The sequence below is a fragment of the Pyrus communis genome, chromosome 13, assembly GCF_963583255.1.
Source record: "Pyrus communis chromosome 13, drPyrComm1.1, whole genome shotgun sequence".
NCBI classification, from domain to species: domain Eukaryota; kingdom Viridiplantae; phylum Streptophyta; class Magnoliopsida; order Rosales; family Rosaceae; genus Pyrus; species Pyrus communis.
The window spans coordinates 8,366,300-8,389,239 of record NC_084815.1 but is presented as its reverse complement, the minus strand read 5'-3'; the positions used below and the strand labels follow the sequence as shown (position 1 = coordinate 8,389,239).

The 22,940-nt window shown below is 34.5% G+C and overlaps 2 protein-coding genes across 2 annotated transcripts; one reads left to right on the top strand and one right to left on the bottom strand.

Annotated features, from left to right (window-relative positions):
• Positions 1 to 860: 860 nt before the first annotated feature.
• LOC137713697 (rhomboid-like protein 20) lies at positions 861 to 8,016 on the top strand. Its single transcript, XM_068453034.1, has 8 exons — positions 861 to 1,012; positions 1,130 to 1,230; positions 2,771 to 2,911; positions 4,423 to 4,489; positions 5,279 to 5,430; positions 5,548 to 5,649; positions 6,406 to 6,528; positions 7,539 to 8,016. The coding sequence occupies exons 1-8, from the start codon at positions 988 to 990 to the stop codon at positions 7,704 to 7,706; spliced, it is 879 nt and encodes a 292-aa protein (XP_068309135.1). The 5' UTR covers positions 861 to 987; the 3' UTR covers positions 7,707 to 8,016.
• Positions 8,017 to 17,915: 9,899 nt separating this feature from the next.
• Positions 17,916 to 21,832, bottom strand: LOC137712187 (uncharacterized). The gene is made up of 6 exons (XM_068451307.1): positions 21,430 to 21,832; positions 21,112 to 21,229; positions 20,807 to 20,871; positions 20,638 to 20,716; positions 18,823 to 19,134; positions 17,916 to 18,496 (listed from the first exon to the last, which is right to left on the bottom strand). Exons 1-6 carry the CDS (start codon positions 21,586 to 21,588, stop codon positions 18,342 to 18,344), a joined length of 888 nt encoding a protein of 295 aa, XP_068307408.1. The 5' UTR covers positions 21,589 to 21,832; the 3' UTR covers positions 17,916 to 18,341.
• Between the last annotated feature and the right edge of the window lie 1,108 nt (positions 21,833 to 22,940).

Genomic DNA, 22,940 nt, shown 5'->3' with positions numbered 1-22,940 from the left:
ACATAAGGTATCCCCGTGTTCTAGGGTTTGAGAAGAGTAAGAATCTAGAGACACCAAGTTCGATCCGTAGTGTTTTGGTTTAGTTTGAGGGTGAATGCTCTCGGTTGTATGAAAGGGGAAGAAAATTCGAAAAAGAGGGAGAGGATGCAGGTTGCACGTGTGCATGTATGTGTGGCCACAGGTTGGCCATATTAAAATGGTCTCAAGCCCTAATTGGGCTGCATGCTTTGGGTTAAAGCAATTAAACCCAACCCAATTCATGTACAACATCTACACTACATACCCGACTCGGCCCTAATTTGCATCCACATTTGTAACATCGAATACCACTTCTCATGTCGATGGAAAAATGATTGAAGACTATATAATTACATCCACATCACACGGCCCACAAGGGCAAAATAGTCCTTTCAACGCACTCGAGGATAAAATATATTGTAATTCGGGACGGATCGTCACAATAAGAGCCTAATGAAAAAAAATATTAGTGCATTACTACAAAATATCAAATATTCAAAATGAAAGGAGTTATGTTTCAAGGTTGAGGAACTTTGCACCCTTTTTTTTTTTTTTTTTTAACAATACGACCCTTAAATTTCCATCCACCAAGGAAAGAGGTATTGGACCTAACGGTAACGATTTAATCTCACTTACGTAAGTGAGATTAAACCTACGGCTATTATTTAAGTAAGGTTATTTTAATAGTTTTTTTAATTATAGAAGTGTGAAAAATATTAAAAAAAAAAAATATATATATATATATATGTATATATATATATAAACATGATCTATTATTTTTGTGCCATTTTTACGTGGCGTTAACTGATTGCTAAGAAATTTGCCCCGTCACTTTTTCTCAAAAATAAAAAATAAAACCAAGAAAAACGGAAGAAAAAAAAGACAGAGAGGGCTGAGAAATCACAAAAACAGAGATTGTGATTGTCAACTGTGAAGGTCGTTGTTGCTTCTTCGTCCTTCACTGAGAAGATGAACGGCGGTCCATCTGGTTTCCGTGCGTACATTCACTTCCCCAAATTGCTTTGAACCATCTTCATATGTTATGTATCCTTCTACTCTCGATTCTCTTTGTGTTGAATGACCCAGAAGCTTTCTTGTTTATTCATCGCAGACAATGCTCCTATTACCAGAGCCTTCGTCGTTGCCAGCGGTCTCTTCACCGTCTTCTTTGGGATCCAGGGCCGTTCGAGCAAGCTTGGATTGTCTTATCTGGTGCTCTTTTTCTCCACTTTTTAATAATTTTTAAGGTTTTTGCGACGATTTTTTTTGTTATTGATGTTAAGTATTGACGAATTACTGCATTTTAAGATGTAATTGCAGGTGGGTTTTGTGCCAAAATTGTTTCTTTTTTAGTTTTAATTTACTTTGATGTTAAATGTTTTGTTGAATTTGGGTTTTGTTTCCTGTGTAAGTCATTGTTGCTATTTCATCAGCATCATTCTTCAGCATGTTATGGTCATCATTATAGTTTTTCGGCGGCTCGTAATTGTGTAGTTAAATCCCTCTGTGTGTGTGAGTGTGCATGTGTGTAGGACACTTTAGTTATTAATCAGTATTAGACATCTAGTCAGCTAGATGTTGATTTTCGGTGGTTCGCTGTGGTTGGTATGGAGATACCTCAGACTGGAATTGATTGTTGTCTGGTTAACTGATTTTTCTAATTTCCGTGTGCTTACTTTTAGTTTGGGTTCACTTGACAGTCAGATTTGGATGTTGATTTTCCACTCTTCTGTCTGGACAACTCAATATGAGGTTGGAAACCCAAAATGTGTCTTGCCCTGCTATTTCTGGATTAGTTTGAAGAAACAATGGGGATTGGACATTGGGCTTGAACTCTATTGTGATGCTAAGCTACTTAATAATTTTGTCTTATATAATATCAAGGTATCATGAAACCAGAATTTGTCTAGATGTTTGAGGATGAATTGAATTGGGGTTGCGTACGCAACTTTAGTTTTGGATGAATTCTCCCTTCTTCCTAGAGATTGGAAAATACTACAGTTTGAGGATTCGGGAGATTATGGAGATCGCTACTGAGTTATGGCATTTTAACTCTCCTATCATGCAGGTCTTCTTGTACGTTAGAGGTGGGTGCTACTCGTTGGATTTAATATTGCCTGACCTCAACAAAGAACCCACCCTAATGTTCAGTTCTCCTGTAACCCCTACTAAACATATATAACCCATAGATCAGTAGAACAAGACTGAACAACCAGTGTTTGTTTGGGATTGGTCTATCAAGGTGAGAGAAATTTCGAAACTGGTCAATTAACTCCACCCTAGCTATAAAATAGAGATTTTTATGTTGTGTGTCTGGATTCTAAAATGAAATTAGTCTACACAATTTTTTCTCCCAAGGAGAAATGGGCCTTAGACTTCGTTAATTTAGTCAATGTCTGGACCAGCAACATAGTTTCTTTTGGTTCCTTAATTTTACCAAATATCCTCCTAATAACCTGTTTCTGTTTGTGATCTAACTTCTTGAGGGTGATTACATCTCGAGTTGAAAATCCACAAAGCATTTGGATTAGTAGATGAAACCAAACTACTGTTATTCAGCTTGGTTGATTGTGTAAAATAAAAATCCCCAATCCTAATTTTTTTAGTTAGTGAAAGGTGCTAGGATGCCGACCCCACTTAGTGGGATAAGGCTTTGTTGTTGTTGTTGTTGTTGTTGTTGTTGTGAAAGGCGCTAGGAACTCTTGAATGAATTGGTAATTCTGACCAAATTATTTTTGTCTTTTTTTGTCAGGACATATTCGGGAAGTTTCGCCTTTGGAAGTTAATTGTGTCAGTGTTTGCCTTTTCATCTACACCAGAACTGATGTTTGGGCTGTATCTGCTATACTACTTCAGGGTCTTTGAGAGACAGATAGGTTCCAATAAGTACTCAGTGAGTAATCTGTTAGCATAAAATATTCACTGACATCTCTGTTCATACTTTTTTCAGAATACCTGTGTCAGATGTTATATTATTGATATCTTTCGCCTAAATAAAAGATTAATCTGGTTCCATGGTTTGTAATTTGTATTACACATCTCTCAGAAGTTTGCCAGTTTGGATGAGTTATAACTTATAAAAAACTATGAAGGGTTTGATTGGATTTTGTGAAGGCACCAGAATGGTACAAACCTAAAAAAATACTTTGTTGAAGAGACTAAAATCACAATACACAACATGTGGACCAGAGATCCACCAACAGAATGGTACAAACCTAAAAACAATCCAAAATACATCTTTACATTGTAATACAATGCTAATGAAAAACTATCCGACAGCAGCTCTGCCAATCTACTAAATTACAGAAGTGAAAGATCCCTAAAAGGAGGCAAAAAAGAACCTGTAAGGATGCCCATAAACTCACCTTTTAGACTACATCCCTTCCATAAATATAAAAAGTTCTTCTATTTCTCTTTATCCAAATTACCCAAAATTAGTTATCACAGTACAATTCCAAAATATTCTTGCATTCCACCACCAAAAGACAAGTATTTTTACAAAGAATGCTTGTAGGTGACTGGGAATAGCCAAGTTAAACCCCTTCATATTTTACATTACCAACAAAATAAAGGAAGCTTTTAAGAAACAGCAAAAGCAAAGGGGAGCATCAAGCCAAGTGCATCACTTTCAATATAGTCTTATGAACCAATGAAAGGAAGGGAGATTCCAAGAATTGAGTTGTGACTTGACAGTTTATATATTATTGCCACAACAGGGATATGGCTTCCATACTCCATCACGGCTGCTACACCACTTCCTAACATCTTAGATTCCACTAAGACAATCAAGATCATTCAATGTTTACGAAAGCACAGCTTCAGTTATTTTGATTTCTGCCCAACAACATTGTAATATTCTATGTATGTGTCTGTTGTTGGTAGTGGTCATACCATAACCACCATACACCTCATTGCCACCTTTACTTCCATTGTTACGTCATTGTTCATGGTTGCCATTTGTACCATCACAAAAATGCAGCTGCATACAATCACATTCTTTAGTGAACCAAATATGTTAAGGGTTTGGTGGCTGGGACATTGGACACTTGTTTTACCACTAGTTCCAGTGAATGGAGGAGAAAATTTAATCTGAACCCAAACTAATATGGGATGGCCTAGATACATAGTTGTGTGTGGCGGGTGTACTGAGGTGCATTAATAACATGATATATTACAGGCTATCTAATATAACTCAAGTGGGCCACGTCCACTCCCCCGACCACACACAAAATGAAAAGTACTTCAAGTAAATAATCAATGTATGACTTGTTTGTTAATTGATAATGTTGTCTCACTTCCACCTTTCGACAATATAAAATACAATGCAGAATGCAATTGATTTTTGTTTTTTTTGCTATTATATGTTGATTTTACTGTAATAATCAGTATACCTTGATTCTGCAGGTGTTCATATTGTACTCTGTGACGGTATCTTTACTATTTGAGATTCTTGCTCTAGCAATCCTTAAAGGTGTGGTAGTTTTTTCTTTTTTACATTCTTTTTGTTTGTAAATTAAGTTTTATGTCATTATTTTGCCTTTTATTTATTTTCCCGATTTCATGCCGTTGGTCCTTTGTTACCTTGTTTTCTTGCATGCAGTTGTCTATTTGTACAGGACAGTACTTTGTCTATTTTGGAAAATCTCAAGCCTCTTAGAAATCATTAGTGAAAAATTGACTATGGCAAGATCTATTTTAAAACATCTTTCTTTCTATAAGAGCATAAGAGCAGTTGTTTTTATGATGTTCATTGAGGTTTGTGTAATCTGAACCCTTCTAATGCAAACCTGTCTTCTAGTGGGCCATGGATACCTCTATGCCATGTTTGTTGCGTTTCCAAACCTGAGTTCCTCAATTCCAAATTCACCAATTGGAAAACAGGAATCTATGATATTTTACAGTGATATTTTGGATGAATAGGTAGTTGTCATCTTCCTTTCTACAACAATAGTTAGTGCAACCCTGGATATCATGGCTTCTTGATATGGGTTGTGGCAGCATCAGTGCTTGATGAAATCACAACCATATCCTACTGCTGGTTGATTAGCTCACTGGCCCTTCTACTTGTGCCAATTTTCAATTTTACAATGTAGACAGCACATAGATTGAGGTTACTCAAATTAGTAAGGAATTTGAAGAAAACCCTTTATAGATGGAATATTATTGCAGATTGTTTCATTTCCTGGTTTTCTGCATTGTTTTGCTTTTTTTCTGTGCATTACACTGATAAAGTTTGGCGTCAAATTCCTGTCTTTTGCAGATCCAGCAGTCAACCTATTTACTTCAGGACCTTACGGTCTTATATTTGCATCTTTTGTACCCTTTTTCTTTGATATTCCAGTTTCAACACGCTTTCGTGTATTTGGTGTTCGCTTCTCAGATAAGTCTTTCATATATCTAGCCGGTCTACAGGTAAAATATGTGCAATCAAAGTACTCCATTTAAGCATATATGTTGCAGAACGTGCGTCTAAGCTGTTCTTTCTTTCTTTCCGTTGGCACTAAATCTAGATTTTGTTCTCTCTTGCAGCTTCTTTTATCATCCTGGAAACGATCAATCATACCGGGGATATTTGGAGTCGTTTGTGGTTCCTTATATCATCTAAATGTCTTCTCTATCCGCAAAGCAAAGGTTATATTTCAGTCCGACTTTTGAGGTTCATTTATGATCTTACCAAAGAAAAAAGTAAAGGAAACCATGCATTTTTTTTTCTGCGTTGTATTTCAAGATGTGGCCAATAGTTTGGGTTTGTATTCTGTTCAGACGGTAATTAATGTTTTTTCTCTCTCTGAACCCTGAGATATATAATCGTAGATTAGGCCTTGGAAATGGAAAAGAAAAGCCTGACTTTTGTGAACTGCTATTTAAAATAAATTTTCCTGAATTTAGGGGGTTCGATAAATCATGTTCTCAATGTGGCTTTTAAAGATTAGATTTTTCAGTGTGAACTATGGCAGCTTTTCAGTAATTGGACATACTTGACTCTTGATTTTAATCAGTTACAAATTTTGCTATACTTTCGGACAGAATCAGTTTTTTTCAACAATTTCATTGCAGTGTATTGCTTTTATTGTGCATTGTTTACATTTTTGTTTATTTATTTATTTATTTTTGGAGTTTCCATTGTGTTACAATCAATGGTGGATTTGTGTCTACATGTGTTCTTGCACGTGTACATGTGTTCCTGCATGTGTACATGTGTCTGTATGAACGCATGTTGATCACACCATTCTGAGGGATATGAATTTGGTCATGCATGTACTTTTGCCTTCTTATTTCTCTCTTACATTTACATACGTTAACACTTCAACGGTTATCAGGTCAATAGTTGCTTATTTTGCAAAACACATTTGTATTTATTCATGTGCATGTCTTCTCATTTCACAGTTCCCAGAAGTCATTGCCTCTTTCTTTTCAAGGATTTCTTGGCCATCAATGGGGACTCCACCAGCAGCACCATCTAGAAATGTTGTGGGAAATGCACCACCATTCACAGCTCGGCAAGTAGAGGCAAGCATTCTTCTGTTTTCAATATTGTAGATACATGTTAGAAGGGGACATAATATATATTCTCAGTTTATCTAAAGAAAGAGTCTATTTTCCATGAAAGACAAAGGCTTTCTAATCATAAAATACTTTTGCGGGAACATGTTTGCTAAAAGTGGCACCACAATGCACAGGACTAAAGCTGATCAAAATAGAATGCAGGTTTAGTCAAACTGGGATAGGGACCAGGTTGTTGCCCAGGAGTGAGTTAGATTACAGTTCATGAGTAGAGGTATATATAAAGGAAAATAGGGCAAGTTTTATGAACCCGCTAAAAAGGGTGTGTGGAAATCACCTCCCTATATAAAACTTGGTAGGGCAACTTTTGTGGACCCTATTATATGGAATGTTGTGCAAGGCATGTATGTTTAAGATGGACTCGCAGTCGTAAGAATTAGGGATAAAAGAGTTTGCTCCTGGTGTGGTGAGTGTGGCATTAATAAAAGAGACGATGAGAGGACTTATTTGCGATGGTTCCAATTTTGTACTGCGCTAAATGCAGAAGAGTAACTTGATCCAGAATAAGTATGAATGACAGAAACAAAAGAAATAACATTATGACCCCCAAGTAATTTGGAAAATGATATATTCAAATTCTGTTTTGATATGTTTATTTTGTCCTTCTGGCTGAAGTCAAGGCCGAGTTGTTTTTGGTAAATTTATGTTTGGTTTCTGAGGTTCATTTTCTTTGTTTGCATATGTTCTTTTTGTTTTCTAAGAAGGAAAATAAATGTGCAGAATGGTAGACTGAGGCAAATCTAAATATGATGCACGTCATTTGGTGTTGGAATATATCGGTGTGCAAATTAAGTTTTTAATTTTCAAATGAATATAGAGGAGTGCTTACATATATTCTTGAAGCTAGCCATTTAAGCTTACGCAGCACAAGTTATTTAATACATAAGCGTTTGGGTTAAGTTATGTTCTGATTTCATATTTCTATGCACGTCATCAATACCCTCGTTTGTTTTCAGAGAAATTATCCCTCTTCCATGCTGTCTGCAACAGAGCCAACAGAGGACTCCATTGGTACTCTGGTTTCTATGGGCTTTGATAGGAACTCTGCCAGACAGGCACTAGTGCAGGCTAGAAATGACGTCAATGTAGCAACAAACATCCTTCTAGAAGCACAGGCCCGCTAATTCCCTAATTATTGTTCTGTGAAGACGGATCCAAATTTTTCACTCTTGAGGTTGGAAATTTCATCCATATCTCAGGGTGGCAAACAAATTTACCGAGGACCGGAAATAATACGCTGTCAGAAGGATGTCTGTTTTGTTTATTTTCTTTTTTATTTTATATCGTAGCTATTGCGCGCGGAGTATGTATTATTATACGGTTTACGCAAGAGTAGGACATAGAATTGTCTGCATCATATTGGAAGGGTGCATATGTCTTAAAAAGGAAACCAGACATGTACAGTTGCAGTATATTGCGTTCGGACTGTTTTAACCACACTTATGTGCTTTGTTTCTTTCTTTTTCCTGTTGGCCATTCCCGCGGCAACTCTCGTGCCTAACTTGTCTTAAATGTGAATGCCTTTGTAAATCTCATAACCTGAAGAATTTGAGACATAAATCCAAGAACATGGATTGAGGAGCCTAAAGACAAATAACTCATCGGATTTGTGTGAACTTGCGGAAACCACACATGAAATTATAGGGACATTACGGCAACGGTTATGGAAATAAATACATAATGGCGTATCGTTATAAAATGGCAGCTGATTGCTCAAATCAGGGTTCTTATACAAATATTTTGTTCTAAAATTACGTTCCAAGGGGCGATACAGCCACCGTCGTTGGCCGTCTTTGAGGGAGTTTCCAGCGCATTTTGTGAAGGGCCGACTTGTTTTGTATTGGCCACTTCTGCAGAGGTGGCTATTGGTTTGATGTCCCCATGGAAGCACAGCTTGCTGCTCTCCTACATAGAATTTACACCATCTTTGAACAAATATGTATAATACAAGAAAGCTATATGGAATTAAACGTCTTTGAAGAAGTAATATATATAGACACACACACACACACCCAAATCGTAACCCCTACAAACTAGCATAAAAAAATTGGAAAACTAATAAAAGGCCCCTAAAAACTGTGTTTATTCATCAGGACAAAAGATTGTTATAATAGATAAAATGGGCATAAAGAAAAAATACCAAGTATGGGCTCCACGGAGACAAGACATGCAGCAAGTTCACATGGTCATTATCAAAACAAAAGCAAAAGGAGACAAAGCAAAGAGAAGACAAATAATTCAGTCCACGTTTCAAAAATTGTGCCGACAATTTCAATAGATTTAGAAACAGTGGAAGCAAAGTGACAAATCAAGAAAAAGTTGACGAGCATCCAAAGAGATGCTTGTATAAAAGAGAAGCTTTCTCTCATTGTAAATACACCACACCTACATACCACATCACACCAACACGACTACCATACCTACAGACAAAGCCTTTAGCTCTCTTGGCCTTCTTGCTCCCTTTGCTTACTTCTTTGTAAACACTTCTCTTTGTAAACATTTTATACATCAATAAAAATTCAAGTGTATATATTCAAGTGATCTCTAAGTCTTAAGTATTAAGTAAGTTTTCTTTCTTTGTTTAGTGTATCTGTTTAATTATACTTCCAATCCAAAACAAGGAAACATTATTGTAGTTATATTATTAACCTACTAAATTGATGATCATACTTTATTCGAACACTTTGTTATAGCTAAATGTTTGCCATACAAATAACTGGACATTAACCAGGGTACCTCTGAGTTCAGCCTTTAAAGCCTTATACCTACATTGTGAGTGGTTTTCATGCTGAAACATGTCAAGTTCCATGTGCAAGGTTTTACGTCTAGTTGTTATAATGGTCATCCGACTATTTAACCGGGCCTTTGCTTTTCGAATTTAGTATCAAAGCTAAGTTTAGCATTTTAATGGTATAATTATAATAGTAAAGTACCTTAAGGACGGAAGTTATAAACACAACTAATATCACACACTTGTTTAATTTTGTATGAACACTAGCTATTATTGTCCTTGTAAACCATATCAACAACAACCACCAGGTATTTATTGTCTTAGATAGCCAACTATAACTAGCATAGAAATAAAATTAGCATATATTCTAATAGAATTAGCAAGACTTTGAAGAAACTGAAGTTTTATCTTGGTTATCTTGAACACTCTTTATTTATTAGTAAATATAAAAACATAGAAGTGCAGCATAACGTATTCGAAGCAAAAAGAGCAACATATCATACTTAAGAGACTATGAGAGAAGAAAGAGAGTTTTTAAGAAACAATTAGCCATAATCTTAGAGAAAGAAAGATTGCATTTTATGATAGATTATCTTAATTTAATTACTGAACCACAAAAAACAAAAATTACTTTAGAACAAAATAGTTTAGTTTGTTATTTTCCCATTAAGAAAGCATAATCATATTTTACATGGTGAAGAAAATCCACAAGCCAATAGTATTTTAAATCTTATTATTAGTCAAGCAAAAAATATACACTAGAAAATAATAAGCATAATTATTTATTAAATCAGTTGTTTAAATATTTTCAGAAAAAAATCATAAAAGCTATTAGGCAAAATCTAGATTTTATTACATCTCAGTTAGAAGATAATAATAAAAATATTTAAAGGTTTCCTAGCAAAAGAGAGATAAAAGAGCTTATTGACCTTATAGATAGTAAGTCTAAGCAAGTATAACTTAGATCATTAGAAATAGTTGAGTAATTAAAATTAGAAGTACAAAAAATCCAATTAGTGGAAAAAGATTTGAGTGAATAAGTAGATAAGTTACATTAAAAAAAAAAAAAAGATAGATTATCAGTTTAATGACTGGTTCTAGAAAAGAAAATATATCCAAGCTTTGAAAGAAATTAGTGAGTTAGATAAAAAATCAGTAGGTTAAATAGATTTTTTAGCACCAATAGCTAGTGGTAATATCCCTATTAGACAAAATAATTTAATTATCCAATTAGTTTTAAATTTAGCTGAAAAATTAGATCAAGTTTTACATAACACATCTTCATCACTTCCATCATCTTTGTTACAAAAATTAGAAAATTTAACTTTAAGTACAAATAATCAAATTAGAAGACCTAAGATAAATTTTTTTGATAATAGAGAATGGAACTTTTTATAAGAAAATGAAAATAAGTAGTTAGAGCTGAAAATATTTATCCAAATGAAGAAGAAGCACAAGAATTTATTAGAAGAAGTTTTGAAAGAACACAGAAAAATAAATTTGGGTAAAGTACAAAAAACTACCTCAACCATTGGCATTATGACACTTTCATACCTCATCTTTTAAGACAAACAAATGAACAATATAATGAATAAGCCAAGAGTAGAATATATAGATGAAAAAGTGATGAGACCATCTAGAAAAAAATAGGATTATATATTTGAGAAGATTATGACAAATTAATATAGCAGATAATATATTAAATTTAGATAATGTAGATGTAACATCTCACATCGCCCAGGAGAGTGGATCATCTATGCCTTATATGTATATTCTCATCTCTACCTAGCACAAGGCCTTTTGGGAGCTCATTGACTTCGGGTTCCATCGGAACTTCTAAGTTAAGCGAGTAGCTCGCGAGAGCACTCCCATGATTGGTGACCCACTGGGAAGTTCTCGTGTGAGTTCCCAGAAACAAAACCGTAAGGGCGTGGATGGGGCCCAAAGCGGACAATATCGTGATACGGTGGAGTCGAGTCCAGGATGTGGTGGGGGTCCGGGCCGGGATGTGACAGTAGATCCACATAATTAAGAGAAAACAATTGAAAGATGGGGAAAATGTTGTGGACATGCAGTATTAATGTTAGATTTTAGTAATTCACAAAGTATGTTAGATTATTTTGAGCATACTTTAAATGATTTAGTTTTTTATTATTTTCAATCATGGAAAGTTGAAAATCCAGATTAGCATCAGGTAACTAAAGCACATCTTAATATAGATGGTTTTGTTACCTTAATAAACATGAATTTTTAGATCATAATAGACTAGATGACAGAAGTGAACAAGAACAAATAAGAGCTATTAGAAATTTAGAACAATTACAAATTTGTGATTTACAATACATAGCTGAGTATAGTTCAGATTTCTTTAAATATTTAGGAAGAAAAGGTATAATTAGTGATATTAATTTATTAGATACTTATATGACAAGAATAAAAGGACCAATAGGAGAAAAATTTGTAATGATTGGAAAAAGCATCCAAACAAAAATAATATTGCAAAAAGACTTAGAATTCAACATGTATATGATATACTTAGATAAGAGTGTAGCCAAAAAGCTCAAAGAAAAATTAGAAAACAATTTTATATTAGTTGTATAAATATAAATTTACCACAATAGTATGTTTGTCACAAAAAAAATAAGCATAACAAATTATATAAAAAGAAGTACAAGTCATACAAACCCTATAAACAACATAAGAATTTCAATATAGAACCTTCAAGAACATATAGGAAGATAAAATTTATTCCAAAACAATTTAGGAAAAGAAGTAGTAGACCTTGGATAAGAAAATATAAAGCACCAAAAGATAAAACTAGTTGTAAATGTTATTTATGTGGAGAGATTAGACATATTAGACCTAAGTGTCCAAAATTAGGTAAACAGCCGAGAGATAAAGTACATTTAATGGAGTTATTCAAATTAGAAGAAGATGAGAATATACAGTTAATATATAGTTTAGATTATTTAAGTGATAATAAAATTATTTATAGTATAGAGAGTATAAATATGAAAGATTCAAACTCTGAATATTCAAGTAGTTCAAATAGTGATGAGTGCATTCATAGAAGAACGATATAAAGAGGATTATAAATATATTAATTTAGGTTGGCCAAAAAGATGTTATAAGTGTAGTAAATTAGTTGCAAATAAATATTATAATACATATTTAATACTGTGCGAAAAATATTATAATAATAGGTTATTAGAAGTTAATTCGGCAAAGTTAGTTAAGAGTACTAAAATATTAGGAAATGTTGTGCATAATATAGAGAGACCAAAAAATAGTTATTTAATTACCATAAATTGTGAAATAAAAATAGCAAAAGATTATAAAATACAAACAACATTTAAGATAGATACCAAAGTCACAAAGAGTGTCATAAGAAAAGAATTAGTACCAAAAAAATATAGACAAAAATTAGCAAAACCAATTAGAATAACATAGTTTGATGAGAGACCAGTTTACTTAACACATTGTATTAATAATGAGTCTCTTAAAGTAGAAAAACAAAAATTTAATTTACCATTAACATTTGCTTCACAAGTAGGATCATATCCATTTATTTTAGGCTTAAACTTTTTGAACAATTTATAATGTTTTTTATTTATAAATCCTAACATAACATTTTTGAGTAGGGCAATAATCATTACTGATCAAAGTAATACTTTAGAAGCATATAAAAGCATAAGTATAAAAGAATCTAGCAGTCAAGATAATTATTATTTAGAAAACTCAAAAGAAAATGATGAACATAATAATATAAAAGAATTTAATGAAGAAATATTTGAACATGAATGTCACATCCCAGCCCGGGCCCTCACCACATCCCGAGCTCGACTCTACCGTAGGACGATATTGTCCACTTTGGGCCCCAACCACACCCTCACAGTTTTGTTTTTGGGAACTTACACGAGAACTTCCCAGTGGGTCACCCATTCTGGGATTGCTCTCGCGCGAACTCGCTTAACTTCAGAGTTCCGATGAAGTCTGAAGTCAGTGAGCTCCCAAAAGGTCTCGTGCTAGGTAGAGATAAGAATATACATATAAAGCTTACAGGATCCACTCCCCTGGGCGATGTGGGATATTACAATCCACCCCCTCTAGGGGCCCGACATCCTCGTCGGCACACTTCCGACCAAGGATTGGCTCTGATACCAAATTGTCACACCCGGCCTAGGCCCCACCACATCCCGAGTTCGACTCTACCGTAGCACGATATTGTCCACTTTGGGCCCCAACCATGCCCTCACGGTTTTGTTTCTGGGAATTCACACGAGAACTTACCAATGGTCACTTATCCTGAGATTGCTCTCGCGTGAACTCGCTTAACTTCGAAGTTTTAATGAACTCCAAAGCCAGTGAACTCCCAAAAGGCCTCGTACTAGGTAGAGATGAGAATATATATATATAAAGCTTACAAGATCCACTTCCCTGGACGATGTGGGATGTTACAATGAATATCCAATCTTAGAAGAAGAAGCCTGTATAAAGATACTTCAATTAGATAATATTACATAGTAAAAATTCTATATGAGATACTTCAAGTAGATAGTATTACAGTATTAATATTGTCCTGTTTTGCTATTTTTATTATGTAATACTGTTGTTTTTTATCTTCTAACTTATCTAAAAATTCTAAAACGTTTTTGGCTATATGATCTTGTAAATGTATTGTACCTGACTTAATATACTTCCTAAAAATTATATATCTTGCTTTTCTAACTTTATTTTTGCTAAGTACAAATCCCTTATCAATAAATTTTTGTAAAACTATCTGTATATGTTTTTTTATGTTTATTTTTATTTTTACTATGTACTAAAATATCATCTACATAAATGCTACAAAAATTATCATATTTTTTGAAAATTTGATCCATCTTTCTTTGAAAGATCGACGGGGCATTTTTAAGGCCAAATGGCATAACAAGCCACTCAAAATGTCATTTTGGACAAGTAAAAGCTATAATACTTCAATTAGCAGTATTACATAGTAAAACTAGCAAAACATGACAATATTAATATTGTTAAATTATGCAAGAAATTTTATCCTTAATTTAGGAAGAAAAATAGCGGTATTACATAGTAAAATTAGCAAAGCAGGACAAAAAGTATTTTAATATTGAAGATATTAAACTAGGTTAAAATATAAAAGAAGAAATTACGAAGCTTAAGTCATTAACATTGTCATTAGATGATAGTTACGAGATAGTTGAAACATATGCATCATCACAAGGATGGGCATGAATACCATATCAAAAAAAGCATAAGCAAACACCAAAGTCTGATGAACAAGTTTGTAAATATTCATCAGGAAAATATAGTGATGTACAGTCAAGATTACTAGTAACAGATATAGAAATTTTAGGAATAATTAACTTACTTGAAATATTTTCTTTATTTTTACGTAGTGAAGTATTTACAATAAGAACTGAGTGTCAAAATATATATTCTCATTACAATAACATACATACTAATAAACAGGTAGCTCGAAGATGGATCAATTTTGTTGATTCAATTACAGGAAATGGTTTTAAACCAATTTTTGAACATATTAAAGGTAGTGATAATACATTAGCTAATATTTTATTAAGACTAATTCATTGAACATGAATGGAATATCGTGGACTATCATTGTCAAATAGCACAAGACCACAAGGCAGAAGACTAGCATGGACCTCCATATAGTGGATTTCAAAATAGCAATAGCAGACCAGTATCACCATCAATACTTACCTTTAACTTTAATGACACTATAATTGAAGGAATAAAAAAATCCAACTTTGAGGTATAGGCCGAGGGTACCAAAACTCACTGATAGGTAACAGGTTCTTTTAGATAATTTTTGGAATGTTCAAATCAAGCAGTCAAGCATGATGTTAGGTCATGAAAACTTAATTAGAGCTTTAGAACAAGAGTTTGATAGTTTTAATTTTAATCTTCATCAAAACTAGCATCATATTCATTCTCTTGGAAACAGCCTCCAAGCCCTTTCTAGAGACCATGAGGCATTGCTTAATCAGTTCACCAAAATGAACCAAGAACTCCAATCTCTTATAATGCAACAAAAGGCAAGTAATACTCTGAAAAAAGAATTAAAAAAAGGCATAGAAACTTATCAGTATAAGAATAAAGAAAAAGAAGTTACTGAACCCATAGAATAAAAGGCTAATGAGCCCATAAAGAGAGAGATTAAGATTAAGCTCTTAGAAGAAGATATTGAAATGCAGTAGCATCAAATAAATGAGTAGCATCAGCATCTGATAAAGAAAAATAAGAAAGATATGAAAGATTTTGTAGAAATATACCATTAGAATTAAAAATAGATGATATCTTATTAGAAGAAATTTCAAAAGAAAAATTAAGAATAATGTCACTAGACATGCAAAATGAGATCATGAGCAAAATATCAGTCCATGAAAGAGTTACAATTACAATTATAATGTGTTTTGTATCAGTCCATCTTTGATCCAAATCAGGGATGAATATTATTACAAAGATATATCCACCATATTTTTGTGATAATACATAAAGTTGTATTTGTAAACCAGATGTTAGTATGGTTGTGGCCAGGATTAACATAAGAGATTTTAGACGATCACATTTTAATTATAAGCATCAGAAGAAACATAATGTAGTAGAAGTTATCCCAGTCTTACTATTAGAGTTTGGCTATCTTGATAAATATTCATTAACGACAATTCTAAATTAGAGTCATTTCCTGAAAAGCTTGTAAATAGTATTAGGAACGTTTCATTAAGACTCCAAAAAAAATTGTAGGTTTGCAAACTTGGACTATGCAGCTACGCTGAGACTATTGCCTCCAAAACTTGACTTTTTTTATTTAACAAACGATATTATCTACACTAAGAAGAGGGAGTGGACTTAAAACATCATAATGGGTTAGCAATAATATAAACTCGCATTTTGGGAGAAACAAACCTAAGACTTACAAATAAAAATGAATACTACTATACCATAGTACTAAGTGACTCATTTAGTATTGGACTCGGGTTCATTATTTTAAACTCAAAAACATTTTTTGAGATCCAAACCAAAAGTTTGCGTTTGGCAAGCCTGTTCTTGAAAACCAAATTCAATTATACCTCAAAACTTTAGCTTATTAATTAAAAACAAATAAAGTGAGTTTTTAGAATTTTTCTTTCATCTTTGCAATCTCTTTCCTCTCGATGTCGCAACCAACATTCAAAGCGCCGACAAGCTTTGATCTCTGCTTCCTCTTCGCCCTCGCCACAAACCTCATGAAACCCGACTTCAAGCCAACCTAACACCTTTCTTCGTTCGATTGGTTGTCGACGCTTTCCTCTAGCGGATCCTTAACTTCGCCGTCGAGATTGGTTTCTCCATATTTGTCTTATTCAGTATCAAAATGCCACTCAACCAGTCGATGTACAAACTTGTCGTTGAAATTCCAGAGAACTGCATCTGCAAGCGATTTTCTTAGAATTTTTTGTTAATTTTGGGTATTTTTGTGAAGTGCTTGCCATGTTTGGTCATGGAGATCAGGAAGACTGAATGAAGAGAGAGAGGGAGGGTAGGGGAAGGGGACGTTCAGGGTGAAGGGAGGGTTTTCTTTTTATCCTTTGTCTTTTTAATTGTTTAAAAAAAAAAATTTAAATCTTATACCAAAAAAGTTTTTTAACCTTAATAAAAAAGAAAATTAAGAAATAATCTTAAGAAATATTTTTAAATTGTAAACATGGGAACATACGAGGCACGTGAGCCTAATTTCAATCTTAAACAACTTTAGTCATTAAATTCTATCCAGGATAAGTCAAATAAGAACATGCATTGTGATGCAATCATATTAAAAATTGGCTCTTACAGTGCATTGAATGATTAAGCAGCAATTCAAGGACTTCCTCTCAACAAATCTAATGAGAAAATTGACCAATACTATCAAGTCTCGACAAATACGAAACTAAGTTGAGAGAGTAACGATATAGAGGGTGATGTAGATTCCATCAAAATCAACTGTTAGAAGGAGCGAACATTAGAGGAGAGAATACTTTTATTTTTTTGGTTTTTTATTTTCAAATGGGTGTAAGGATAAATTTAAATATTAAATTGGGTTTGTGAGGGTAGTTTAAATAATAAATTTGGATATAAAGAACTATTGATAGTTTAATTAAAAATAAAATTGGTATAAAAAGTAAGTTAGGTGTAAAAAGATATTAAATTGGTGTAAATAAAATTACCCAAACATTTTACTAAAAGTTTGAATCTCATTACGCCATAGGCCCAACTGACTCGTTTTCAAATCAAAACTACAGAAACAAAATCTAATTGACACGAATTAAACGTCATTTTCTATTTGATACAAACGATAAATTTCGTTAGATTAGACGTTAAATTAGGAGCCGATGAGATTCAAACCCATCCCGAGATGCAGGGCACAACTCATTTCCATTACTGTGATAAAGAGTCCGTTGCGATAAAAACATAAAACATTTTGTTAATCTCAACTGCCTTTGCTCTTAACGTTTTGTTAGATAATCTCTCAACTTGACATGTTCTGTTGAATGTCTCAAATGGACCATTTTAACCAAACATCATGAACTTTGAACAGAAACAGATGAAGGGGTAATTTTGTACTTTCCTGTACCACCTTATCATGTTATTACATGCCCCACATCAATCAAGTGAGATAAAAAGCAGACTTGAATTCTAGTTGTAACCATAACAGTTCATGCCAAACATACCTCCATGGCAACATTTTCAGTCACCTAACTGAGCTCCCGAAAGAACGAAAAACAAAACCCGAATCTCCAAAATCTTATTTGCGACAGATCAACACTGCATTTTTCTAGCTGCAGGCTGCAGCTGCTCAATTGAAACCTCAGTACACAGTATGAAAAACTTGATAAACAAGACTCCTTTTCCTCTGTAGATAGCTGATTGTCTCCGAAATTTTATACCTTGTTAAACGGTATTCTAGCACTACTGAAGTTCTAAATATTCCTTGGCGAGGTATTGGACCCTTTCTCCTTTTTTTTGACAGATATTAGATGGTGCTGACGTCAACTCGGCTTTTGTGGAGCTGGAAGGCAGGGGTTATCCAGCTTCCACAACTGCATTGGGTGCCTGCCCAATTGAAGTAACCCAAGCGAGCCTTGCAATGCACACAGGACAACTTTCCCTCCATTGCACCTTCCTCGACTGTGTAATGGAGAAGATGCCACCAGCAATTAATAAATTCACAATTAATTGAATCTTAAGCTACAAATTGATTATATAATATCCAAGTTGAACAACTGTAATATTTATGTCATTATGTCATAACAATCAAATTAAAGAAACCAAGTAAATCCCATTCGACAACACTCCGCTACTTGCTTGATTAACTATTGTGGCAATGGAAAAGGCAGGTCATACGGGTACAAAAATGGAAGAGTGCTGATCCAATTCTACATCATTCAAATTAATCAAAGCAGGTCACAAGGACATGAGCCTCCAAAAAAAGGAATTGAGAGATGTAAATTTACCTGCTGCCATCCACTTTAGAGGCTCAACAAAAATGGATGAACATTCAGATTCAGAATCCTCAAACTTATTATATGATTTGCTACTTTTTCGCTTGTGCCAGCCGAAGGATTGCTCTCCCTCACCTGGAATGTGATCCACAACATTGTCCTGCAATGCAACAACTCTTCGACATTTCTTGCAGCGGAAAGCTGGTTTAACAGTTTTTCCTTCATTTGAAGTTGCTTCCACTCCAGAGGCAACTTCAGTAGCCACACCAGGATCTGCTCCAAATATAGAACTGTCTATTCTATTCCCACGATGATAAGATTCACCTGAAATGATGGGGTGTATTTCAATTATAGCAGCGAAACAGAAATTCACATTTACCAATAAATTTGAAAACTCCACCAAAAATGAGTAGGTTATGGTATATCCTGTGCTGACCCAAACGATGCACATAGTAAATGAACATAAAGAAAACTGCCTTCCTATTCCTTCCAAAATTGTCACTGCTGTTCCACTAAACATTTCTTTTCTTCTGTTAATAGGTTAGGTGGTAGATGAGGGGGCAAGACATTTTCAGCTAGAGTTCACGGGTACTGTAGCATTTTAGCTGTTTTAATGTTAGTACTCCTAAGCATTTTTATGGTTAAGATTACGGTTAGTTTAAGGGTTATAACTCAACTCCATTAGCGGAGATGAGGATGCTTCGGATGTGTGGGCACACGAGAAAGGATAAGATTAGGAATGAGGATATCCGAGGTAAAATAGGAGTAGCTGAAATTGAAGGAAAGATGAGAGAAAATCGGTTACAGTGGTTTGGAGATATGAAACGGACGCTCCGGTTAGAAGATGCGATTACGGGACAGAGGTTTAGGGCCGAAGGGGTAGAGGAAGACCTAGGAAGACTTTGGAAGAGACTCTAAGAAAAGACTTAAGAGTACTTGGAACTAATGGAAGACATGGCACATAACCGAGCGCAATGGCGATCTAGGATTTATACAGCTGACCCCACTTAGTGGGAAAAGGCTTTGCTGTTGTTGTTGTTGTTGTGGAGTTCCTTTCAGAGTTTCTTCCATTTACCATCCAAGACAGACTTTCTCTATTTGCTACAAAGTTGGACTACGACATCCACCAAAGTATGCTCCTATTTGCACGCCGAAATATATCAAAAATTTGACCTGACTGCATCAAAATGAAACACATGGTCCCAAAGACATCCATTGAGCAATAATTCGCCATTGACTCCATCGAAAACACCATCCCTCAAACTTCTCAAAAGACATTCATTGGGCAATAACCACCCAAAAGTTGATTCAACATCCGCAGGGGGGAGACAGGTGCAGTTTTGATATTGGAAAACAAAAAACACTTGATCCACTTCTCTCTAAAAAAAATTCTTTTGACCTATGACGGATAAAGCTTAAATTGCAATGAATTACCCCATGGTTCTATATAGTCGGGCTTGTGAAATGTATTGCTTTCAACTGGTCAAAACACATGGCTTGATCCATTGCCAGCCTATAATGGTGCACATCCAAACAGGTAAGGCAATGTTCCTTACTATCTTTCTAACAATAAGTTTTATAATGAGTATGACATGACACTCAAGCAAAGCAGAAATATGATAACTTGCCACTTAGAGCACAAGAATTATAGCCTAGTCTCTATGGAACTCTTTTATCAGCTCCCACATCAAAATTTTAAAAAATTAAAACATGAAAACATGATGTATCAATCATCCCTTCATTAAGACAGATCATGTGGGACATAAGGAAAGAGGTGGAGGGGGAAGGAGAGAAGGTGGAGAAAAGAAAAAAGAAAGGAAAGTGTACCTAATACTTTCAGGTGAAAAGACCTATATATGGGGCTGGCATGATCCACCTTGAAGCCCATATTCTCATACATTTTTAGCTGCGAGGATCAAATAGAAGAGTAAAATTCATTATGGGCTAATTGCAAATGAGTATATCAGAATGTAATGTCATTAAGTGTTTGCATCACCTGATCAAGAAAACCATCATTGGGGCAAACAGACTTACAGATTTGCCGCAGGGATTTTAGTGCATCTGTAGGAATACGTATGGGGGAAGAAAGGGGTTAAAGTCTGAGCAGTTAAGCATTAATTGGCTGTATTTTTTTCCCAATTCAATTACTTAGACATTTTTATACCCTTTCAAGTTATACACGCTTGTCAAAACTATTTTTATCTCAAACTGACAAGAACTATTTGGATTTCAAAAAAAAATACAACAGCAGCAATCAGCTATATATGAAGACTAGCAATACTTAAAATGGATTTGTCACACCTTCTTGTGATAGATGTTCTGTTCTCATCAGATATGCTGTAATGATAGCTGCACTGCAATGGACACATGCAAAGAAGGTTGAAAACGCTATAAATTTGGATTCAGAAAACTGGAAAAACTAAGAGCATGTGGGCCTTTTGACAATTTCCGATATATGTTTGCAGAATTGTCCGCAGCTCTAATTGTTAACTTTTCTAACAAAACTTGCAGGTTTAAGAAAAATAAAACCCAAAAGCGAAGAGGATACTTTCAGTCCCAACAAGCAAAAATAGTATTAAAAGACACGCAGTAAAACCAGGTAGACTATAAAAAATTCACATGCTGTTTCAGCCTTATGAAGGGTTCGAAGAAAAACGATATCGACGCTGAACTAAGAAGCGATAGAATATGCGTGATCTCTGTGCTACCATTTTGGAGAATCTCTGCTGCATCACTGATGTTGCCGATGAACAGATTTTCACGAACACGGAACGGCATGACCACTAACAAATAATGGGATTCTCCTTAACCCAAGTTGGCATAACAAAAATGAGATTCCGCCCCTTCTCTACGCTATTCGGCTGATTACTGGGTCGGCTTGGAAACGGAATTCGCCGGAAAAACGATAACTTCTATTGGATTACTGAAAATGATGATAACAAAACAAAATGAATCAAGCTATAAATCAAGAATCTAACTGAAAATGACGATAATTTCTATCCGGAATTCGCCGGAGGGGAGCTTCGCTCTTTCTCTTTTCAGCGGAGCAGCTTCTGCCTTCCAAATTTATAGTCGGAAGCGTTTCGTACGTGCGACTAACTGATGCGGCCTGTTAGTGTACAGATTCTGCACGTGCGAGGTTTGTGAACGACTGGCTTTCCACGTGTCCATAATCGAAAGCACGATGAGCTGCATGGTAACGTGGAAAGACCAGCACCGTCGCTTTGTTCGACTGATTTATTTGTTCGAAAGGGTGATGAGTTGGTTGGCGGAGTTCTGGAGCCATTGTAATCTTGACGACTAAAATATTTTTATAAAAAATAAAGAAAACTAATTGAGGGTCCTTTAAATGTACTTTTAAAATAATTGAAAGTGTTTTTAGATAAAATGTTTTTAGATTTCAAACGCACATAATTGGTGCTTCTGTATGTGCTTCTTCTAGGACGCATTTTAAGTGTTTTTTCAAGATTTACTTGCATTTTTACTAAGGATTGGTTCTAAAAACATTTTCACCAAAACTGCTTTCAGTCATTTTAAAAGTGCATGCAAACGAGTGTTACAAGGATTTCAAAACTTTGAATCTTAACCCAAAAAAACAAAAAAACAAAAAAAACTAGATAATAAGGCCATCTCTAACCGATGGCTGGCCAGAGAGCTCGTTTTAGCCTTGTCACAAAAAAACCGTCTCCAACCGAGGGTCAAACATAATTTATTATTTAAATTTAAAAACTACAATAACTTAAATTCAAATCCAACAACTTAAATTTAAAAACTACATCGATAACTGGCCCAAAAAACCAAAAAAATTAGAACTTAAATTTAATGAATGGTTTAGATATTTATAGGAAAAAAGAAGATTAGAATTTTAAAAACACATGCAAACGAGCACTAAAAGGATTTCAAAACTTTGAATCTTAACAACAAAAAAAAAAAAAAAAAACAAAAAATTGGCCCAAAAAACCAAAAAAAAAATTGAATACAACGGCTAGCTGACTAGCCGTTGTATTCAAATTTTTTTTGTTAAGCAATCTTGTCAGTTATAACCAACAGGAATGCTCTATTTTTTGGCCAGCCATGCAACCAGCCCTCTAGCCCTCTCTGATTCTATGGGGCCCTCTCTGATTTCATAG

Bases quoted from the DNA above. Each gene is read 5' to 3' on its own strand.
- LOC137713697 (XM_068453034.1), top strand. From the start codon at position 988: ATGAACGGCGGTCCATCTGGTTTCC. The intron at 2,912-4,422 runs GTGAGTAATCTG...TTGATTCTGCAG, and splicing joins TAGGTTCCAATAAGTACTCA to GTGTTCATATTGTACTCTGT. The intron at 5,431-5,547 runs GTAAAATATGTG...TCTCTCTTGCAG, and splicing joins TATATCTAGCCGGTCTACAG to CTTCTTTTATCATCCTGGAA.
- LOC137712187 (XM_068451307.1), bottom strand. From the start codon at position 21,588: ATGCCGTTCCGTGTTCGTGAAAATCTGTTCATCGGCAACATCAGTGAT. The intron at 21,230-21,429 runs GTGAATTTTTTA...ACATGCTCTTAG, and splicing joins TCATAAGGCTGAAACAGCAT to TTTTTCCAGTTTTCTGAATC. The intron at 20,872-21,111 runs GTGTGACAAATC...GTATTCCTACAG, and splicing joins AGAACATCTATCACAAGAAG to ATGCACTAAAATCCCTGCGG.